The following is a 19912-nucleotide window of genomic DNA, read 5'->3' as shown; positions in this document are numbered from 1 at the left end:
TCTAAGGATAAACATTAAACTAGAAACATATTTTGAACTGTCATCAGTTGCTACATCAAAGAGTCTGACAACACTTCAAGGCTTATTTTGTAGTCTTCTAAAAACTTCCTTTTAACATTGCTGGAGATAATGAGCTGAAATAGCACTGCTAACGCAGAAACGTGTCATAACTCATCCTGTATGCAGACAATTCTGCCAATGACTCCCTAAGAGACATGCTTCTGGTGCTCTGGAAAGAATTGTAAAGCAAAACTGCTCAGGAAGGATAGGTTTTCTTCATCACAAGATAACATGGTTGGAAAAAAGACCTGTTCCAGGTGCAGTAAGTAAGTGAACCCACTCAGTGATGTTTTAAGAGTTGTGGCATATGCAGGCAGATCACAAAATGCACAAAAGAGAGAGTATTCTTATGCCCTCTCAGAACAAAGCATTATCATCCATATGAAAAGAAAAACCAAAACCAGCAGGAACAGAAAAAAAAAAAAAAAAATCACTGTTTGATCAGATAGGAACATGCTGCCACCTGCGGATGAAAGAAAGCAAAGCCACCTTGAACTACAAACACACTGCACACTAGCAATCCCTTCGTTACAGACACTGCAGGCCTAAATGTCTGCCTTCATCGGGAGATTGAGTCAAACGGCTTAAACGTTTTGTTTCAAGGGGTTTTAGATTGGTGTTTTTTTTTTTAACCCCTTCCCTCCTTTCACTGCAATAGCCTGCCCTACTTGTTCTTAAACACAGATCAGTGCTGGGTGTGCTAAAACATAATGTATTATATATGAACACCTTGGATTTATACTGACTACCTGATGAAGAGTTGGCAGATGTCTCTTGCTACATCTTAATAAAATGGGCTCTTTTATTAAATGACACAGTTAATCCTGGGGTTATTACAAACTAAGCAACAGGTAGAGATCTCCCTCTGATAACTTTTAGGATGGTTGGGTGCCAGTTATCTGGAAAAAATTGTGCAAGAAGAAATGATCAGCAATCGTGACTGTAATACAAAGAGTAGCTGCTAAAAACTTAAAAGCTTTGTCTTAACAGTTACTGCAACAGCACTGATTTCTAAATGTTTTGGTCACAGGCATTTGGGAGGTTAGAAATTCCCCAGTGAATGCAGACTAAAGGCTTATTATTCTGCATTTCACATATAGTTCTGACTGCCACTACCAAGAAGTGACAGAAATTATGGTTTAAGAAGAGATTCACTTCAATATTTTGAAACAATTTTTGTATTTTTAAATGATGTAGATGTCACATCTACTTAATTATCTCTGTGGGAGAAAGCTATTATTACTGAGAGTACAAGTGTGATACATAACAAATAAGTTAATGATACACATTTCCAGTGGCTTAATTCTATTGAAAATAAAGAGTCTCTCTGAGCTAGTCAAAGAAAAAGAGTTTTAGACTTTGTCCTATGGTCCTGTAAGTAGAGCAGTTCAAGTTTCTATCAAAACTCTTCCCTTTTTTTTAACCATAATGTGATATGGTAAGATGGCTTTATGTGGCATGTTACAAGAACAATTATGTTAACGACAGAAAGTGTTTAGTGTTGTTGAGTCATTTAAAATAAGATCTTTTGACACAGATTGCCTTCTCCTTTCTGTATTTACAGGCATCTGATGCTGGCATAAATGTCATTACTGGAACACACCCCAGTTTGTGTAATTAATTCTGTGGATAAACAGCCACATTGCACCAGAGGATTTTACCACTACCTGTTAGACAGAAAACACATACTGAACTTTTGAAGTCCCAAATCCACTCCAGCTGTAGGCAACGGCACTACCCCACAACTGCGCTCTCCTCCCAGTTGTAAACTACCCCTTCTCAGGACTTTTGCTCACATCTCTTCCCTGTTTGCTTCCTCCTTCTATTCCATTTGTGGCTTCTCGTTGTGTACACCAATAAAAGGCACATGTAATAAACTGTAAAAAACCACCAAACAAACTTGCACCCAGAAGCCATTCTTTTAGGGTTTTTTGTATGCAAAATATTAGATGCCATTTCACAGTCAAGTGATTTTTAGTCTCTTCTGTACTGCTACACTTGAAGAGAATTGTTGGATTCCTGGTGCCACGGTCCAGTGTATCTACTATAAAACAGAGGGTATTACCCCTGAATTCACTCACTAGTCTTGTTAGCCTCATGTTGATGTCAACCATTCTCCCCACATCTGGATATACCTAATATTTCATTACCACCTTAAAAGACTCCTATACCTGAAGACTGCTTATATATATAGGTGCTTAAGATGAATTCAAATCAACTATCACAGCAACATATATAAACAAACACCTACCTTCATCCACAGTAAACTGACAGCTCTTGTCATTGTAGAAAAGAATTTTCTTCTTATCAGGGCGATTAACAAAGATGATCTGGTCCCCTAAAGCCTTGAAAACAAATGCAAAACAACACCTCAGAATCACTTCACTTCCAACAGTAAGGATTCCAGCTTGAACAACAGACCCAGATCTTGTGTTACAAAAAGCACTAGAGAAGCAGCAAAGTAACTGGCAATGAAAAGCATCCAGAGTGGACACTGACAACAAGTAATAAATCACAGATGAGATACAGAGGACTGAGATCAAGGTATAAAAGCAGAACTAAATGCCTACAGATGGAATGTGAGAGATCAAGAGTCTTTTGTGAGAAAGAGCTTTGACAGCTGTGCTGAGCCATCAGGCCAAACCGGAAAATCAAGGATGAAATACAGAAAAAGCTGCAATATTATCTTCTGAAATAGCTTTTGAGTTATCAAAATAACAGAAACAACTCACGAGAAAACTCTCCCTTAGCCTCTATGTCCCCTTTGAGAAGCTAACCGGGATGGGTTCGCTGGATCACAGACACGTGCTACTCACCTTTATAGCTTTCTGTGCATTGGGTAGCCCTTCCTCAATATCTTCTAAAAGGATTCCTCCCAGCCCTCGTTGGTCATGCTTGTCCAAGAGTCTGAGCAGAGCCTTTTTATCTTTCAAGTTGTACTTGGGTTTGAAAGCATACTTCCCATCTACAACTTCTATTTTCGGATTGTTGACTAGAGCCTGTAGTAGGGACATAAATTTTAAACCTTGAAAAAGAGCACATGCTAATACTTTTTTCCTAGTGTGCTTTCGAGCAGCTAGAGCACATCAGCCACACATCACAGCTGCCAGTTTGGAGGTTTGAGTCTGAAATGGATTTTAAATCCTTGGATCCTAGATCTACTAGCCTAGGCATAATTTGCCACAACATAAAGCAGAAAACATCAAAGAAGGCTTAACATCATTCACTTAATGCCTTTGGGCTCGAAGGTCCATGAAGCCTCTTATGGCAGAAAGCCGCACGTGTTCCTTTTTGAGAAAGGAATGAAAATAAAAAGAAGACGGAACACAAAAAAGTGGGCTTTGGCTGAATATAAAGTGCAAACGCACAACTCAGCATATCAGGTTCAGGTCATATGGATGTTACGAACGTGAAAGGCATTAACCTGGGATGAATAAAAGAGAGGAGTCAGTCTTCCCCAACTGCTGTCAAATGGCACCAGCAGCTATAGAAGAAATTGAGAAGAGCAGACCTCCCTACACAGTAGGATTTTACTTATGATGCCAGCTTCAGAGTGAGGCTGACCAGAAGTTCATGGACAACTGAAACGATTTAAGATATGCTCCAAATCAGTTCTGCTGTGCAGCCAGTATCACAATGGATGTTCACCTGTAACAGAGGGCAACTCTACTTAGTTTCTTCTGCAGATGCCAGCCTGACCCTGAAAGGAGAAAGAGAAGAGACACAGAAAGAAGAAAGGAGGGAGAAAACACCTGTAACAGAGAAGGTAACTAACTTCGGTGCTGCAGGGTATTGTTCACCTTTTCTCATCCAGTAACAATTCAGTGATAATTTTATACATATTTCTTGGGAGGAGCTTTTTCATTCCATCTTGATATTCTGGTTCATTATGGAAACAACCTGGAGCTACCTTTCAAAACGACTTTAGCAAAGTTAAGCTTCCATCACAACCAACACTGCTGGATTGGAGGTTTCCGTACCCCAGACTATTAGTACTGGTATAGCAAAGGAATGCGATGGGCTGTATTACTTAAAACCATCCTAGTTTTACTATGCAGAGATTTTTTTCCCACATCTCAACAGCCTTTACCATCCTGTTGCGAGGATTTTAAATATGATCTGAGCAAAACCAGGTAGGCCAATCAAATATAAATACTGAATACAGATTTTATTGATTTATTAATCTTGAAATTCCATTAAGACATTCAGATCAATTAAGCACGAAGATGCCTGTGGTGGCAAGTTATGGTGAATCTGTAACAATGAAACTTAGCATTTAGAGTCAGACTAATGAACTCCAGCAGTGGAATTTGTAAATCTATTACCCCACAATTTCAGACATAAATTTCACATCAGAATTCTTCATTTCAGTAAGTAACAAAGAATTGTAAGCCTATGAATTTTGTGCCATACTCCTTTGGTTTATTTAGTTTAACATCCTCGATATTGGAAGAGCTCTCTGCTTGAAATTTTTTAAAAAATAAATTCCCTAAGAAAAACATCTTGTTTTATATAAAATTAGTAATGAAATAACTATTTTTAACTAATAACTAAATACACAATAACTAATAACTAACTAATAACATAAAACATACCCTCTGTGTAACAATTCTAACAAGTCCTTAAAAATGTCAGAATAGCTTTCATTTCACAGTTACCTCAACAGCAGGAGGTACAAGACAGACAGACATGTGAATCAATGCAGTTTCTTAAACTGTATTTATAGAGCTTATAATTAAACAAACATGTATAATTCAGGTTTATCATAATCCTTTATCTCTAATTAAAATCTAGACCTATGTTTTCTTTACCTCACTCATTAACCATTGTTTCTGTTTGAGTCCAATATCTAAATGCTGTGTTTCATCCAAAATCTCTTCTAGGGTTAATGGATGTGTATCACCACGCTGATGTCGAGTCTGGAAAAGTAAATAGGATCCATTAGAGTTCTGAACTTTATTCAACAACTCAATCATCATAAAGTAACTAAAACTGGTATAATGTGATGACAAAACAACTTTTGCAAAACCAGGACAGACACAGTACACATAGCATATGAATTTCAATTTAGGGGTTTTGAGAATATGAAGAAAAAAATTATTACCAGCCGATATTGATGACAAAGTCATCTGTCAAGCACCAAATTACATGTTATTTTGATAAATAGCTCATGAAGCCTAAAAGCTGACAGCATCTTGCAATTCCTGTAGCTACTGCAAATAAAAACCATTACCCTGGTTTTAAAGTGACCTGGAAAAATTAGGATTTCAGTAATGGAACAATATGCTGACTGTTTTGTCTAGTGAGAGCATTTTGAATTTAACAAGCAGTTTCTTGCTGGTGGAGGGGAACCTCAATCCATCCCACTCCTACCAGCTTGACACTAGTGCCAGCAATAGGTGCCCAGAGCCTGGAGAGGGATCACAGCTCAGCAGGAGATCACTTGAAGAGCAGCACAAAGGAATTCCAGGCAGTAAGTTAGCTTCATAGGGGCCCAACTTAAATGCCTCTAAGCAAACACACATAATAACAAGAATAAACAAGAGGAACTAGAGACATCCACACACCTGCAGGGCTACGATCTTATTGGCATCATGGAGATGTGGTGGGATGGCTCCTATGACTGGAGTGTTGGAATGGAAGGATACAAGCTCTTTAGGAAGGACAAGCAGGGGAGATGAGGGGCAGGGGGGTCACCCTCTATGTCACTGACCAGCTGGAGTGCATGGAGCTCTGCTTGGGGATGGGTGAGGAGCCAACCGAAAACTTATGGATCAGGACTAAAGGGAGGGCAGGGACAGGAGGTGTTATAGTGGGGGTCTGCTACAGACCACCCAACCAGGACCAATCAGATAAGGCCCTCTATACACATATAGGAGCAGCCTCACATTCACAAGCCCCAGTCCTCATGGAGGACTTCAACCATCCTTGTATCTGTTGGAGGGCCACACAGCAGCACATAAGCCATCCAGGAGGTTCTGTGATATACTGATGGTAACTTCCTTCTCTGAGTGATAGAGGAGCCAGTGAGGAGAGGTGCTATGCTGGATCTTGTTCTCACCAACAAGGAAGGGCTGGTGGGGAGTGTAAAGCTCAAGGGCAGCCTTGGCTGCAGTGACCATGAAATGGTGGAGTTCAAGATCCTTAGGGCAGCGAGGAGGGTGCACAGCAAGCTCGTTACCCTGGACTTCAGGAGAGCAGACCTTGGCCTCTTCAGGGATCTGCTTGGCAGAGTGGCATGGGATAAAGCCCTGGAGGGAAGAGGGGCCCCAGAAAGCTGGTTAATATTCAAGGATCACCTCCTCCAAGCTCAGGAGCAATGCATCCCAACAAAGAAGAAGTCAGGTAAGAATGCCAGGAGGCCTGCATGGATGAACAAGGAGCTCCTGGACAAAGTCCAACATAAAAAGGAAGCAGAGGGTGGAAGCAAGGGCAGGTAGCCTGGGAGGAATACAGAGAAACTGTCCAAGTACTCAGGGATCAAGTTAGGAAGGCCAAAGCCCTGACAGAATTAAATCTGGTCAGGAACATCAAGGGCAACAAGAAAAGCTTCTATAGGTATGTTGGTGATAAAAGGAACACTAGCAAAAATGTGGGCCCTCTCCAGAAAGAAACAGGAGACTTGGTTATCTGGGATATGGAGAAAGCCAAGGTACTCAACAACATTTTTGCCTAAATCTTCACTGGCAAGGGCTCCAGACACACTGCCCAAGACACAGAAGGCAAAGGTGGGTACTGGGAGAATGAGGAACTGCCCACTGTAGGAGAAGATCAGGTTTAAGACCATCTAAGGAACCTGATGAGATGCATCCGTGGGTCCTCAGGTAACTGGTGGATGAAGTGGCTAAGCCACTATCCATCATATTTGAGAAGCTGTGGCAGGCCAGTGAAGTGTCTGCTGACTGGAAGAGGGGAAACACAACCCCTATTTTTAAAAAGGAAAAAAAAGAAGACCCAGTGAACTACAGGGCAGCCAGTCACACCTCTGTGCCCGGCAAGATCATGGAGCGGACCCTCCTGAAAAATATGGTGGGGCACATGAAAAATAAGGAAGTGATTGGTGACAGCCAACATGGCTTCACTAAGGGCAAACGGTGCCTGACGAATGTGGTGGCTTTCTATGACGGGGTTACAGCATTGGTGGATAAGGGAAGAGCAAGTGATGTCATCTACTTGGACTTGTGCAAAGCATATGACACTGTCCTGCATGACATCCTTGGCTCTAAATTAGAGAGACACAGATTTGACGGATGGACCACTTGGTGGATAAGGAATTGGCTGGATGTTTGCACTCAAAGAGTTGCGGTCAACAGCTTGATGTCCAAGTGGAGAACGGTGACAAGTGGGTTCCTCAGGGGTCAGTGCTGGGACCAGCACTGTTTAACATCTTTGTTGGAAACATGGACAGTGGGATTGAGTGCACCCTCAGCAAGTTTACCAGTGACACCGAGCTGTGTGGTGCGGTCCACACGCTGGAGGGAAGGAATGCCATCCAGAGGGACCTGGACAGGCTGGAGAGGTGGGCCTGCACAAACCTCCTGAAGTTCAACAAGGCCAAGTGCAAGGTCCTGCACATGGGCTGAGGCAATCCCAAGCACAAATACAGGCTGGGCCATGAGTGCATTAAGAGCAGCCCTGCGGAGAAGGACTTGGGGGGTAGTAGTGAATGAAAAACTATGAGCCAGTGATGTGCACCTGCAGCCCAGAAAGCCAACCATGTCCTGGGCTGCATCAAGACAAGTGTGGCCAGCAGGTCAAGGGAGGGGATTCTCCCCCTCTACTCCACTCTCGTGAGACCCCACCTGCAGTCCTGTGTCCAGCTCTGGGGCCCCCAACAGAAGGACATGGACCTGCTTGAGCGGGTCCAGAGGAGGCCACAAAGATGATCAGGGGCTGGAGCACCTCCCTTATGAGGACAGGCTGAGAGAGTTGGGGTTGTTCAGCCTGGAGAAGGGAAGGCTCCAGGGAGACCTTATAGCGGCCTTTCAGTACTGAAAGGGGGCTACAGGAAAGATGGGGAGGGACTCCTTATCAGGGGGTGTAGGGAATGGATGAGGGGTAACAGTTTTAAACTGAAAGAGGGTAGACTTAGATTAGATATAAGGAAGAAATTCTTTACTGTGCAGGTTGCCCAGAGAAGTCGTGGCTGCCCCCTCTCTGGAAGTGTTCCAGGCCAGGTTGGACAGGGCTTTGAGCAACATGGTCTAGTGGAAGGTGTCCCTGCCCATGGCAGGGGGGTTGGAACCAGATGATCTTTAAGGTCCCTTCCAACCCAAACCATTCTGTGATTCTATGATTCTTGAAATTCTCACTCTTGCCGTAAAAGAATTTGAGAGTTTGAAATATTCAGCATCTTTCAGCTACCACAGGAGAATAAATAACTAAAGTATTTAAAAACATTGTAATTTTACATCAAAACACCATACCTTCATATAATTCACTATTTTAGCAAGGACTCCAAACTTGTAGCCAGAGCCTCCGGAAAGGGCTTTCAAGTTAAATGATCCATTGCTGTGATCTACAAAAAGAGGAAACAAACAATGAAATGATGCTTTCAACAACAACCTGTTGGCACTCCATCTCCTTCTCAGTCTACTTCCAGAAGCTTTCAGAATGAACAAAAATGTGTGTTGCAGGAGTGGTCACCATCAGAGGACTGTGCTAGCACATGTGTTGATTCAGACCTGCAGAGTTACCTGTCAACAGACATGGCTCTGGAACACTGCCAAGCAGAGCTCTATAAACGTAGTCACTGGGACTTGACCTTTAAGAAAATAGCAAGCAACTGCAACATTACTACTGTAAGAGTACGTGTTTAATTCTGTGGCTTAACATATCATAATCATTTACACTACATTAACTCACGCTGAAATAACGTACTACATTTTTGCCCAATGACTAGCTCTACCGATAGCTTTATGCTGCTGAGCTAGGAGCAGAAAGTTTCAGTTATTCCCAAACGATATTCAACAGTTATACATCAGGTAAAAGAAGGCTGTGCTTGTTGGGTTGGGCTTTTTTAAAAATAGCTCTAGTAGAGAATTTATTAAAAAAACCCCCCATAAATTCAAAACAATTCAACTTGGTGTGTTGCACCGCTGGAACAACATTTCAGAATCCCCTCTGTTGTCAAGTCTGCTTCTGTCTTAATGTATCATGAGGTTTGCCACTGTGTTAAGCTTGTTTCAAAAATCCTGGCAAGGCTGTTAATGACTGTTTTATTAACTTTAGCTATTGGCACAGCACATTAAATAGAAATATCCACAAACCACTATCAAAAGCCACAGGCCCATTACCAGCATAACATTGCTCAAACTTAATGGTAAGAGCTTTTCAGAATTTCAGCTAGTCCAGAAAAAGAACATTTCCTCTTTGCCATCACAGGAATTTTTTATCCACTGGTGATTTCTAATCACATTTGACAGGACAGTAGGTATCTCAGAGATACTGAGCTCCTGGGTGGAAAAAATCAGTGGAGGGAGAGAAAAGAACAATTAGTGCATTAACTGAGGGAGAAGTTGCAATGGGTGCTGAGCAGAGCTGCTAAGCAAAGTCTTTGCTGGGCAGCTGGAGCATATGGATGAGTGGTGATAAGGAGTGGAATGGCTCAGGGGTTTGCGGTAGCAAAAAAATGAAGAAAAAAGAAAAAAAAAGATCATCATATTCTAGAAAATGCACCTAAGGTGTTCGACAAAGACCCATCACCTCCACTGAGTAAGCGGCAGGCTCAGAGAAAGTCTGCTACATTCACTGTGTTTAAATTTAGATATCCTTGTCAAGTTCTTCACAGGAAACTCCAAATTAAGTTTCCAAAGTCCCTATGCTTCAGGTGAACTTTTTTCATGTCTGTCCCACTGCATCTCAACCTACTTCTAAACTGATCTGTAAGTCACTACAAAAGGCAACTACAAAGTGGGAATTTTGGATGTAGTCAAATTTCAGACACATCCACTTTTGATAATTATTGGGAAGACTTCATGGAAACTGGTGCTAGCACAGTAAAAAACATAATGCGGAAAGAATAAATGTTAAATTTAAAACTTGGCAACTGGTAATTGTGAAGCTATTACATGACATTGTATTAGAGGCTTTACATAGCACAATTCTAAAATTAACATAGAAGAATCATAACTCCAGCTACATAAGAACATTTTATTCTAGTTACTAAATTAAGATGGAAAAAGAGAGAAAAACAAAAGCCATCTCCCCCCGAAAATGCAGTCTACAGGGATTTTCCCCTACAGGGTCCCTTTTATCATTAAAAATTAATATATACGCAGGACATATTATAAATTAAAAAACCATACATGTAACAAGAGGTCTAAAGTGACTAAAATAAATTCAGAGGTACAACAAATAGTTAAGACGACTTATCATGCATTTCTGTCAACTGAATCAAGAAGATTATCTTGTTTAATCTGCCTGGCTACAGCCCGCTATAATTCATAACAAGTAAATCTAAGCACATGGCGAAGCTGGAAATCTGCAGATATTAACACTTCAAACGTCATGGTTTGACCGGCTGCTTTCCAGCGCAAAGCAAAGCAGGGTCACGGCCACCATCCCGCTCCCAACGTGCTTCTCCACTAACAAGCTCACCACGCACAAAGAACATCCCAAAAACGAGAGCGGGAAGGGGTTTGTTTCTTATTCAAGGCAGTAAGAGTCAAATTTATGAATGATTTATGCCTGGGGTTGAGGGCTTGATGCAAATGAGCATAAAGGAAGTTGTCAGCAGCATCATGCTCTGGCCAATGGTAGGAAAGCTCCATCTTAGCTGTGCCATAGGCTGCGTTAAAAAAAGGCACCAGAACAGCGCTCTTTCAGCATCCTTTCAGACAAGAGGTAGGTGCGCATCATTTTATAACATTGTCTTAGGTTTATCTTGATTACTGAAAGAAAATATGCCTGTAACCTATGAGCCTGTAAAAAGCTTCTTAGAATCAGCATGATTTTTCTCTAGGTTTAGCAGGATTTTATTGCACTGAAGGCAGAGGAGCTTGTCTTGCACTATCAGACAAGCACTTTCACCATCTGTGCACTAATGGAAAATTGATGACCACTCCATCTTACAGAAAAGCTAATACACCAAGCTAAGATTCAGTAAACAAAATGGATTTCATGCTTACTGGGGAGGTAGCTTGTTTCCTGCAGCCTCACATTCCTTGTAATTGGATTCTATATGTTTTTACAGAAATGACAGTGAAAGGATTTTCCTTAAAACAAAGACAGCTAAACCTGAAATTTAAGAAATATATCTCTCAAGTGGGTATTCTGTAAACTGTACCAATTAAGCTGCCTAAAAAAGATCTATGTTCATGGATACGTTAGAAACCTGTTCTAGAAATTTGGTACATTAGGCTAGGAAGAAAATCCCGTTGCATATTATTGTCCTTGTAAATACCGAGGCAGCAATCAATACAGTACAAACCGACAGGTTAGAATCCATCTGAGATTTGTAAATGCTATTACCCCAAGATGTCTATTCAGTGGTTTCTTAAACAGGACTTCCTCAGTACTGCATTGAAATGATTTTTTGCCAGTCATTTCCCTCTGCTCCATGAATATGATTTCAAATAAAGCTGCTCCTCTGCAGTGCTAAAGACGCTGATGCTTTTAAATTAAAACCTAATACAGATATTACAGAAGCCAATTCATTAAATATTTAACTCACTGCATTTTGGATACATACAATAGCTGAACTGCATTCAAATCAGACCAGCTTACAATATGAATTTAAATTGTGCCATTACAGAACAGGTAAAACTGCATGAAACCACATCATTTTTGACAGCTTTCAAAGACGCTAACCTTACTAGTGATATGTTAATTCTGAAGGCTTGGCAATGGCTACTTCAGGCTTGTATTTTACTAATTACAGCAACGAGTAGCTGATATTTATCTGCCTTGCCTCATTCAAATCTAAGGAGATCATCATCGTAGTCCTCGAGAAGCACGAACCACCTCTGGCACAGGCATTAAATACCACCTCCCTGCGTAAAGACAAGCTTCTCTACGCTGTGCAAACCGCTGCCCTAATGGTGGCTGTGGAGTGGGAAGGAGTCAGCTGCTGCACTGTGCTGGCAGCTGAGCAGCAGGGACTCCTGCCTGGGGAGCCATGGAGCGCCAAAGATGCTCCTCTCGCTCTTGGGAACAGAGCTACCACCTTGGCAGAGAGCTGTGCCAGCAAAGGGTCCTGGCTATGCAATGTAAACATGCCCAGTCTCTTCATCGGCCCCAGTTCTTGATCACTTTTAGCAGTGACTAAAATACTAAATTTTGCATCAGCAGAAACAGTTAATTTTTGTGCCTGGTGATTACAGAGTGGGCAAACTTATGTGTAACAGATTCCAACAAAATCATTGGTCTTGGAAATCTGTTTAAAAAGTTCAAGCCAAAAGTCCTTTCTTTCCCGAGGATATTCTCTTGCCATTTAAAATACACATTTAAATACTGCTTGTTTTAATTGCACCTCAAAGGGGACTAAAAATCCTTTTATTCATCTCTCCCCGCCTCCCCTCCCCCCATTTTCAAATAAGTCTTCAGACAACCCCTTCAAAAACCCTTCTGACTTCTAGCTCCATAAAACAGGTCAGCTGAGTTTCCTTCCTAGACCATGACCAAAGTAAGCCACGCTCTCAAAGCCAAGACCCAACTCAACTCAGGAGTATTTTTAGCTTGGATTTGCTCTGTAAACTTTTGTTTAAGAAAAAAAAAAAAGCAGAACAGTTTAATGAATCCTGCCCATCTCAGTCATACTTTGTGTACTCAATTACAAATTTGTGGATTCAGTTACAGATTCAACAGACAAAACAGTAAGTTACTGCAACTGCTCCAATAACTGTCTGTATCAGGTGCTAATGTCAGGTATCTTCCCAACAACAAAGCTGTTCCATTTCACTTTAAATCCATCAAAGACACAAGGATAAAGAACAAAATGTATAATATTTGAACAGTAAAAATAAGACATAAACGGCAAGCAGGTTTGGCTGCATCATCCTGGTTTTCACAATATACTTTTTTTTAATAATGACACAAAAAATAATGATAGTAGCTTAGACTGCTTTAAGTAATCTGGTTTAGTAGATACCATCACACTTTGCCTTTGTCACTTCCCATTTATTCAGGCATTTTGTAGTTTTCACTGTCTAAACAGGTTGATTGCAGAATTATTTCTGGGACATGCAAGGTTCATTAAAGCGTTACCTGTGAGCACAGTTTAACAAACAAAACATCAGCGTTACCCCTTCATTCTGTAGCTTTGATTACTGTATGAAATTAAACCAAATGTGGGGTAGCCAGGACCATTTTGTAATTAACATAGTTAGGTTTTCACTTTTTGCTTTATGTTCAAAGCAAAAAATCTTTCACTGAGTCATGGAAATAAGACTCCAGGTTTCTACAAAGTTACCATCTTGTCTCTCTCTTCCCCTTCCATAATCCCACATCGTCTGGGGCACCCCAGAAGACAAAAGCACATTTTGCAAGCTGTCCCTTAGCCAGCACACGCTCACCAACAGGCTTACATGTGGGGCACAGGCTGGCCTGCCAGTGCTACTCGCCACCACGTTTCACCTAAAAGCTCCTTGTTGTTTCCTCAAGGGAGTATGGAGATCAGACTCGATCTTCTCCCACACCCAGTTTTAAATTACCTGAAGGATTCAAAGGTTATTAAGGTGTCCTACAGTATGCTACGACAAGTAATCAGAAGTTGGTGTGGCTCCTTGGACATATTTTACTACATTAGACTATATACCAAAAGTACTGTACATTCCCTCAGTTTTGGGAAGCAAAGCCAGGGAAAGAAGGAAACCGGGGGAAAGAGAGACACATAACTGTAAAGATGTTATTGCCAAACACCGCATCTGCCTACTTATCCATAATTCACAGAGAAATTCAGAGACAGACAAAACTGCTTTTTTGTTCTAGATATACTACAGAAATTGCTGAGGCACAGCCTACTTTCACACTTTAAAGCAATGGCCTTTCTGAAACAGCACGTCTTGACAGCAACACCATTTGTGCAAAAGGCAGCCAACTCCTTGCTTCATCTCTCCCCCACACCACAAAGCAGTCTTTTCTTCAGCTGGGTACAAACAGACAGTATTGGACCAAAGACGACATTCCTTTCCTAGCAGTTAAGCAGAAAATGCAGTTAAAAATAAGAAATCAGAACTCCTCAGAAAGAGTTGGGTTTTCCTTTTTACCCATCCTAATGACCATGACACCACAAACGGGCTGAGATTTCCAAATGCGCTCAGTGCCGTTCAGGCAGTGGAATGAAGCAGTTGGGATTTCTTGAGCACAAACTGCTACTCAACAGTGGAAGAGCAGGGAAATGAACACGTCAGCAAACCTGGCCTTCTGAAGTCAAAACCATTTTGCAGGGTTAACAAGTCTGCGCTAATAGGCAATTGTAAAATAATGGGTTTTAAGGAACCAGGATTGTTATTTTGTACTAGAAGAACCAAAAGTTCAGTCCCATTCTTTGGAAACATTCTCCAAAATAATTATGATTTATACATTTTTGTAAAGAGTGATTTATTTCTTTCTCCCAAATAGGGGAAAAAAACCCCAACAAACAAGGAAGCAAACTCCAATGACATTAATATGTAGTAAGTTCTTCTAATCACTCAGGTATGGGAGGGTGGTACACAGATGTACTGTTTTTCTAAAAATGCCAAAAGAGCACTGAGGGCTTTCACACCATGCAAGTACCAACCTCAAGACTAACGATGGACAGGTTGTTTAAAACACTGCATACCTTGAAAATTATCTTTGTAATCTTTTTGTCTTTGTATATACTTGAAATAAAGAAGCAAAGCTCTCTCATTCCAGAATAATTTACACTACATGATGCATGCATGGATCAGTCATCACTGAAACAAATGTTCCAGACAAATCACGAAGTTGTACATTTGGAGTTTGATACTTTTGTGAGTAAATACGTGTATGCAACAACCCATGCTTGTAGGAGGTGTGAGCACTTAGTCTGAGCTTAAGTTCTTACAGTTTGGGATAAAAATCACAGCATGTTCTTGATCAATAGAGTCCTCAACAGCTTTGTTTTTCTGTTTCAGCCCCCATATCAGTGACAGTGAGCACGCTAAGACGACTCTTCAAGAATGGCAACCCTCAACACCACGCACTGGAATGAGACTACATCCATTTCCCAGTATCTGGGCTTTCAAGTGCAAAAAATTTACCCTTTCCATGATAACTGGAACACTGCCTGCTTTATTATTCTGATCATATTCATCTTTACAGTAGTTTCTCTGGTGGTGTTGGCTTTCCTCTATGAACTGCTAGACTGTTGCTGCTGTGTGAAAAACAAAACTGTGAAAGACTTGGAGAACGAACCCAATCCTGTTAGAGCAATGATGAACAGCTTCAGAAAGCATGAAACAGAGGTGGTGTAGTAAGGACTGAGCATCAGCATTTGAAGAACGTTTAACACCTTGAATGAAGCCTCTTGTACCTTACAAATGAGCAAGTCACATGCTTTTTTTTTCTTTTGGACTTAAATATAACAGCAACAGTTATCATTTTATCTCTGGATGTGAACTTGAATAATTGGCAAAGGCTTAGCAGAACCATGATCTGTTGCAATGTTATGGGGGAAGAAAAGATTTTTGTTTTTAAATGAACTTTTGTTGTTTACATTGAGTTACTAGCATAGATCTTTGTCTACCTGAAAGAACAAATGTTGCCTAACATACATAAAATTATGTTGCTTAACTGGAGAAAACATTTATAAAAATGCTCAACAATCTGATCATACACAGGGCAAAGACACAGCAGTGTCCTCCCACTGAGGTCAACCACACAGACACAGGAAAGACACACAAGAGGTGAGAAAAACTGTACGAGATAGAAGGGTTGAATGGCAAGAGATCCCATGAGACAGGAGAGGCTTATGTGAATTCTTGCCTTTGGCAGCTCTTATTACAGGTTTCTCACTTTCAGAAGAGAGGGTGGTGGGACAAAAGTAAGTCCACATGAAATGTATCCTTAAAATGGTCTTTTCTAACCTTCTGTGGTACAATCTGACCCCTTCTCCAGTTCCAGGGGGCTGCTCTCCCCTTCATATTCAACATGTTTAATAACTTCTGGGTATTGAGACGTGTCTAATGCACTACCTTAAGAATATCTGACTATTTCCACAAAAGCATACTGCAGTGGTACTATGTTCTAGAAGAAACAAGGACATTTTTCTGCTCAAGGCTGCTGCCTCTATGGTAACAACACTACAGGGAGTCAGACATGCTGGATATATCATCTTAAGTTTTCAAAGCTGAACTGGAGCTGACCAAGTTCTTGCCAAGCAACACAAGCAGATGGGTTGCAGACCTCTCACACCTATGACAGTGATTTTGCCCAGCCTGCATGCAGCTTTCAGGTGTCGACATGCTTCACAAAAGAGGCCACACCAAGATAAGCCCTGCACTACAGACGGCGGGATGGATGCACAGTGAGAAGTGACTTCATTTTGCATAAGAGAATCTCAGCTTCCTTCACCAGCCTGACGATGCATCCCAGAGAGTTCACACTCATAGCCTTCTCGCAAACTGACCAGACCGTATAACACTCAGACCTCTAGCTCACCAGAATATTTTTCTTCTGGAGCTGTGTTGTGACTATGGTTTTTAAAACCATAGAAGTTTCACAGTTTCAAATTACAACTGTAATAATGTTGTCCAACAGCATGGTCATCAGTAATGCTGGGTAAGTCTTTCACACTCCTGAACCCAGAGAAGCAAGCCAGCGAGAAACATCCCAGACCAAAGCTACATGTGGGACAAGATATTTAACTATATAAAACCCAAACAATATTCCTATCATTAGGGAAACAAAACCCACCTAATGGCCAAACGGACAAGTAAGCTACAACACTGATCTCTGAGTCTATCCATGTCAGAAATACCTTTCTGTTATGGCCAGTATCTGTAATTATCTCTTTCTTTTTTTTTTTTTTTTTTTTAATACATAAACTCCCTGTATCAGATCAGTATGCCTAAGCTCCAGAAGATCTGGACACAACGAAAGACTTGCTAATTTGACTCGTGCTCTTCCCTGGTTGGTGAGGAGTCACAAGACACCCAGGCCACTACTAACCAGCAGAGCTAGTCCAGTGATTCACCCGGAGAAGCAATCTGCCTTCTGCAATGGCAAAAGAACGCAACTACCGCTGCAACCATTCATCTCAGATACACTTGTTACAGTGAAGTTACGTCAGTACCAGTCCCACATGAAGATGTTTTTAGCTAAAAATCAAATTATAAGCACAATTAATGGAATTTGACGCCCCAGGTACAAGACAACTTGGCATTCACACCAAGACATATGATGAAGATAATATTAGTGATGATAGTGCCCCCCACTGTCAGGGACACTGAGTAGACGCCTCTACCTTCTGCTGCATTTGACAGTATCAAGCCCTGAAAGACTGGTGTCCTGCTCAACAGAGGCAAGAGTAGCCATCGTGACGCACTGAATTAACTAACCTGCCTCTTTCCTGAAAGCAAACGCTCCAAACAGCAGTAGGACTGCTGGCCACTTGCAGTGTTCCTACAAAACACTCATCGTGGATGCACACAAGAAGGCAGTGTGCAGGAAGTAACCAAGGCTAGCCTCTACCACACTGGCTTCATGTCCTTATGCCTTCCCGAGAAGCACACACAACGAAAAATCTTGGGACTCACTCCAGCTATTTATTTCACAGATCTAAAAAGGAAGCTGGGTGTCTGCACAAGGAACAGAAGACAAAGATCTTCCCTTGCACAGCCCTAGAGCCTCAGGGTGACTCTTTCCCACATGTAGACTAAGTTGTGAAACAGCTCCTGGAGGTTCAGCTCTTGATTACTGTTGGCTAAGACCATCAAGACTAAGGTCTTCAGATAAAGACTAAGACCTTAGCCACAACTTACTATTCATTAATAAAAAGAAATAAACAGATATGATATGATCTATTTCATTTATTTTCCAATTACTATTCTGAACTGAGCAAACAAATTTTTTCAAATAACTTGTTTGAACAATGACTTCAAATAACTATACTAATAACTATTCTCACTGAAAAGCTTACAATACATCTTCACACACAGGCCACATTTAGCTATGCAGTCATTTGAAGATTAGCATGATCTCAATGCCTCTCCTCCCCAGAAAAGTGAGAAGGGCAGGTTCTCTGAGCCATAAAAATCACAGAAAGAGGAGAACCTGCAGGTGCTACACACCCAGGAACTATCAATGCCAACACACAATCACTGTGATATTATTTATCGTCTTTGTGGTCGCTATACAACAAAACTAGGACTGATCATCTTAATTTTCATTTCTTCGGGATGGGTGGGACAGGGATTTCTTCAAGACCAGGTTTTTACTCTGCCTCCCCAAGACCCATCTCTGACACACACATATCTTGACAGGCACTCTGGTGATTGAAGTAAAAAGTGCGTTTTGAGGCAAAGGGCTTTGACTCTGCAGCATCACAGGGCAACTTGTGCTGCTTGTGGCTGCTCAACCCATTCAGTCGCTTGCCAGCCTGAACCCTTGTTCTGAGCCAATTCCTAAGAACAAGAGGAAAGAAGTTGGTCCACTCGCTCTCCATTATTTTTCTTCCACCCTTACTGGTTCCGCAGTAGTGAGTAAATACTCTCCAGGGGAAAATGAAGGCAGACTAAACTCATTCTGCATAAACATGTTATAGAAACCCCGAAACCTTTCTGATACTGTCTGGAAGGAAGACAGCAGCGTAAAAGATAAAGCATATTTCCTCACAGCTACACATTCCTATTTGCGTAAGCTAATCATTTGACAGCTGCAAAAGCACTTAATGAAATACCCAGACCACAAACGCACAGAAAAGAAACTACACTTTATCTGCTCTGCTGCTTGGCCACATGGCTACTCAAGTCCTCCAGATCAGACTCTCATTTGAACTGTCTGCCCTCTTCCTGCCTCCCTATCCCTCTTTCCCAGCAAACCTCCCTCACTCAGGATATGCAGTTTAAGATATTCCACATAGAATTTTATTTTATTTGGAGAGGAGAGTGTGGCAAAGGGATTGATGGAAACCTGGCCTCCCTTGATTTATTTTAAAATGCCTGACTGATAACTTTATTTGGTACCCTGAGAAGCTGGAGATACATACACAAACTCCCTACTCTTCTCCTCAGACAGAAGATGCTCCACTCCTCCCATCGTCCTTGGTGTTCTTTTCTGTTGTTTTTAACTCTATTGTTTCTTTTGGAGTTTAGAAGAGCGCCACACATGGTATTCAAAATACAATACAATGAATTTGCACAACAGGGTATTTTGTGTTTTAGTAACTCCTGACATTTGATTTGACATTTAGGGTGCATTGGGGAACTGTCAGTGCTTTCACAAAACTGAAAAGGCCCCCCCAAGCTATGTGCCTTGCACAGTGGAAGCAAATACAGAGCATGATGCTGCATGCACACAAATCCTCTGCACTTTGCATTTGCTCCCACTATTTTGGTGCTGCTTATTTGATATTGAGAGATGCATTATCAGCATCACCATCCCAGAGAAATGACAAAACTCCTGACTGAAGCAGACAGAAACCTAAGGAAGCCCTGGTGTGCATGAACAAAGAGCAGCTCCCAAGTAAAACAAGAACAACTGCTAATCACAATACGCTAGCCAGACAAGACGCAAGTTACAAAATCCATCTCATAGATGGATAGCCTACAACTTACAGTTAAAATTTTTAGGCGCTCTCTTGCCAAAAAGACAGAGGAGACCAAAAGAATGAGACCACTGTTACTGCTTGTCCTCTGGGTCCAGCAAGCACCAAAATCCACAGATCAAAGCTCAGCTTCATATAAAA

At 41.4% G+C, this 19912-nt stretch overlaps 2 protein-coding genes across 2 annotated transcripts in view; one reads left to right on the top strand and one right to left on the bottom strand.

Annotated features, from left to right (window-relative positions):
- The window catches only part of GTF2E2 (general transcription factor IIE subunit 2), a 28856-nt gene that overhangs the window by 7699 nt on the left and 1245 nt on the right, over window positions 1–19912 (bottom strand). The window contains exons 3-6 of the mRNA XM_074867095.1: window positions 8487–8578; window positions 4872–4979; window positions 2877–3059; window positions 2312–2405 (exon numbers count right to left, since the gene is read on the bottom strand). Coding sequence (XP_074723196.1) covers window positions 2312–2405; window positions 2877–3059; window positions 4872–4979; window positions 8487–8578 — 477 coding nt within the window. The remainder of the gene's footprint in view (window positions 1–2311; window positions 2406–2876; window positions 3060–4871; window positions 4980–8486; window positions 8579–19912) is intronic.
- On the top strand, window positions 15154–18015 carry SMIM18 (small integral membrane protein 18). The gene is made up of 2 exons (XM_074865147.1): window positions 15154–15911; window positions 16000–18015. Exon 1 carries the CDS (start codon window positions 15186–15188, stop codon window positions 15477–15479), a length of 294 nt encoding a protein of 97 aa, XP_074721248.1. The 5' UTR covers window positions 15154–15185; the 3' UTR covers window positions 15480–15911; window positions 16000–18015.

This window comes from Strix uralensis, chromosome 4 (assembly GCF_047716275.1).
Source record: "Strix uralensis isolate ZFMK-TIS-50842 chromosome 4, bStrUra1, whole genome shotgun sequence".
NCBI classification, from domain to species: domain Eukaryota; kingdom Metazoa; phylum Chordata; class Aves; order Strigiformes; family Strigidae; genus Strix; species Strix uralensis.
Note: the sequence above shows the minus strand (reverse complement) of the source record. Positions and strands in the feature narration are given on the sequence as shown.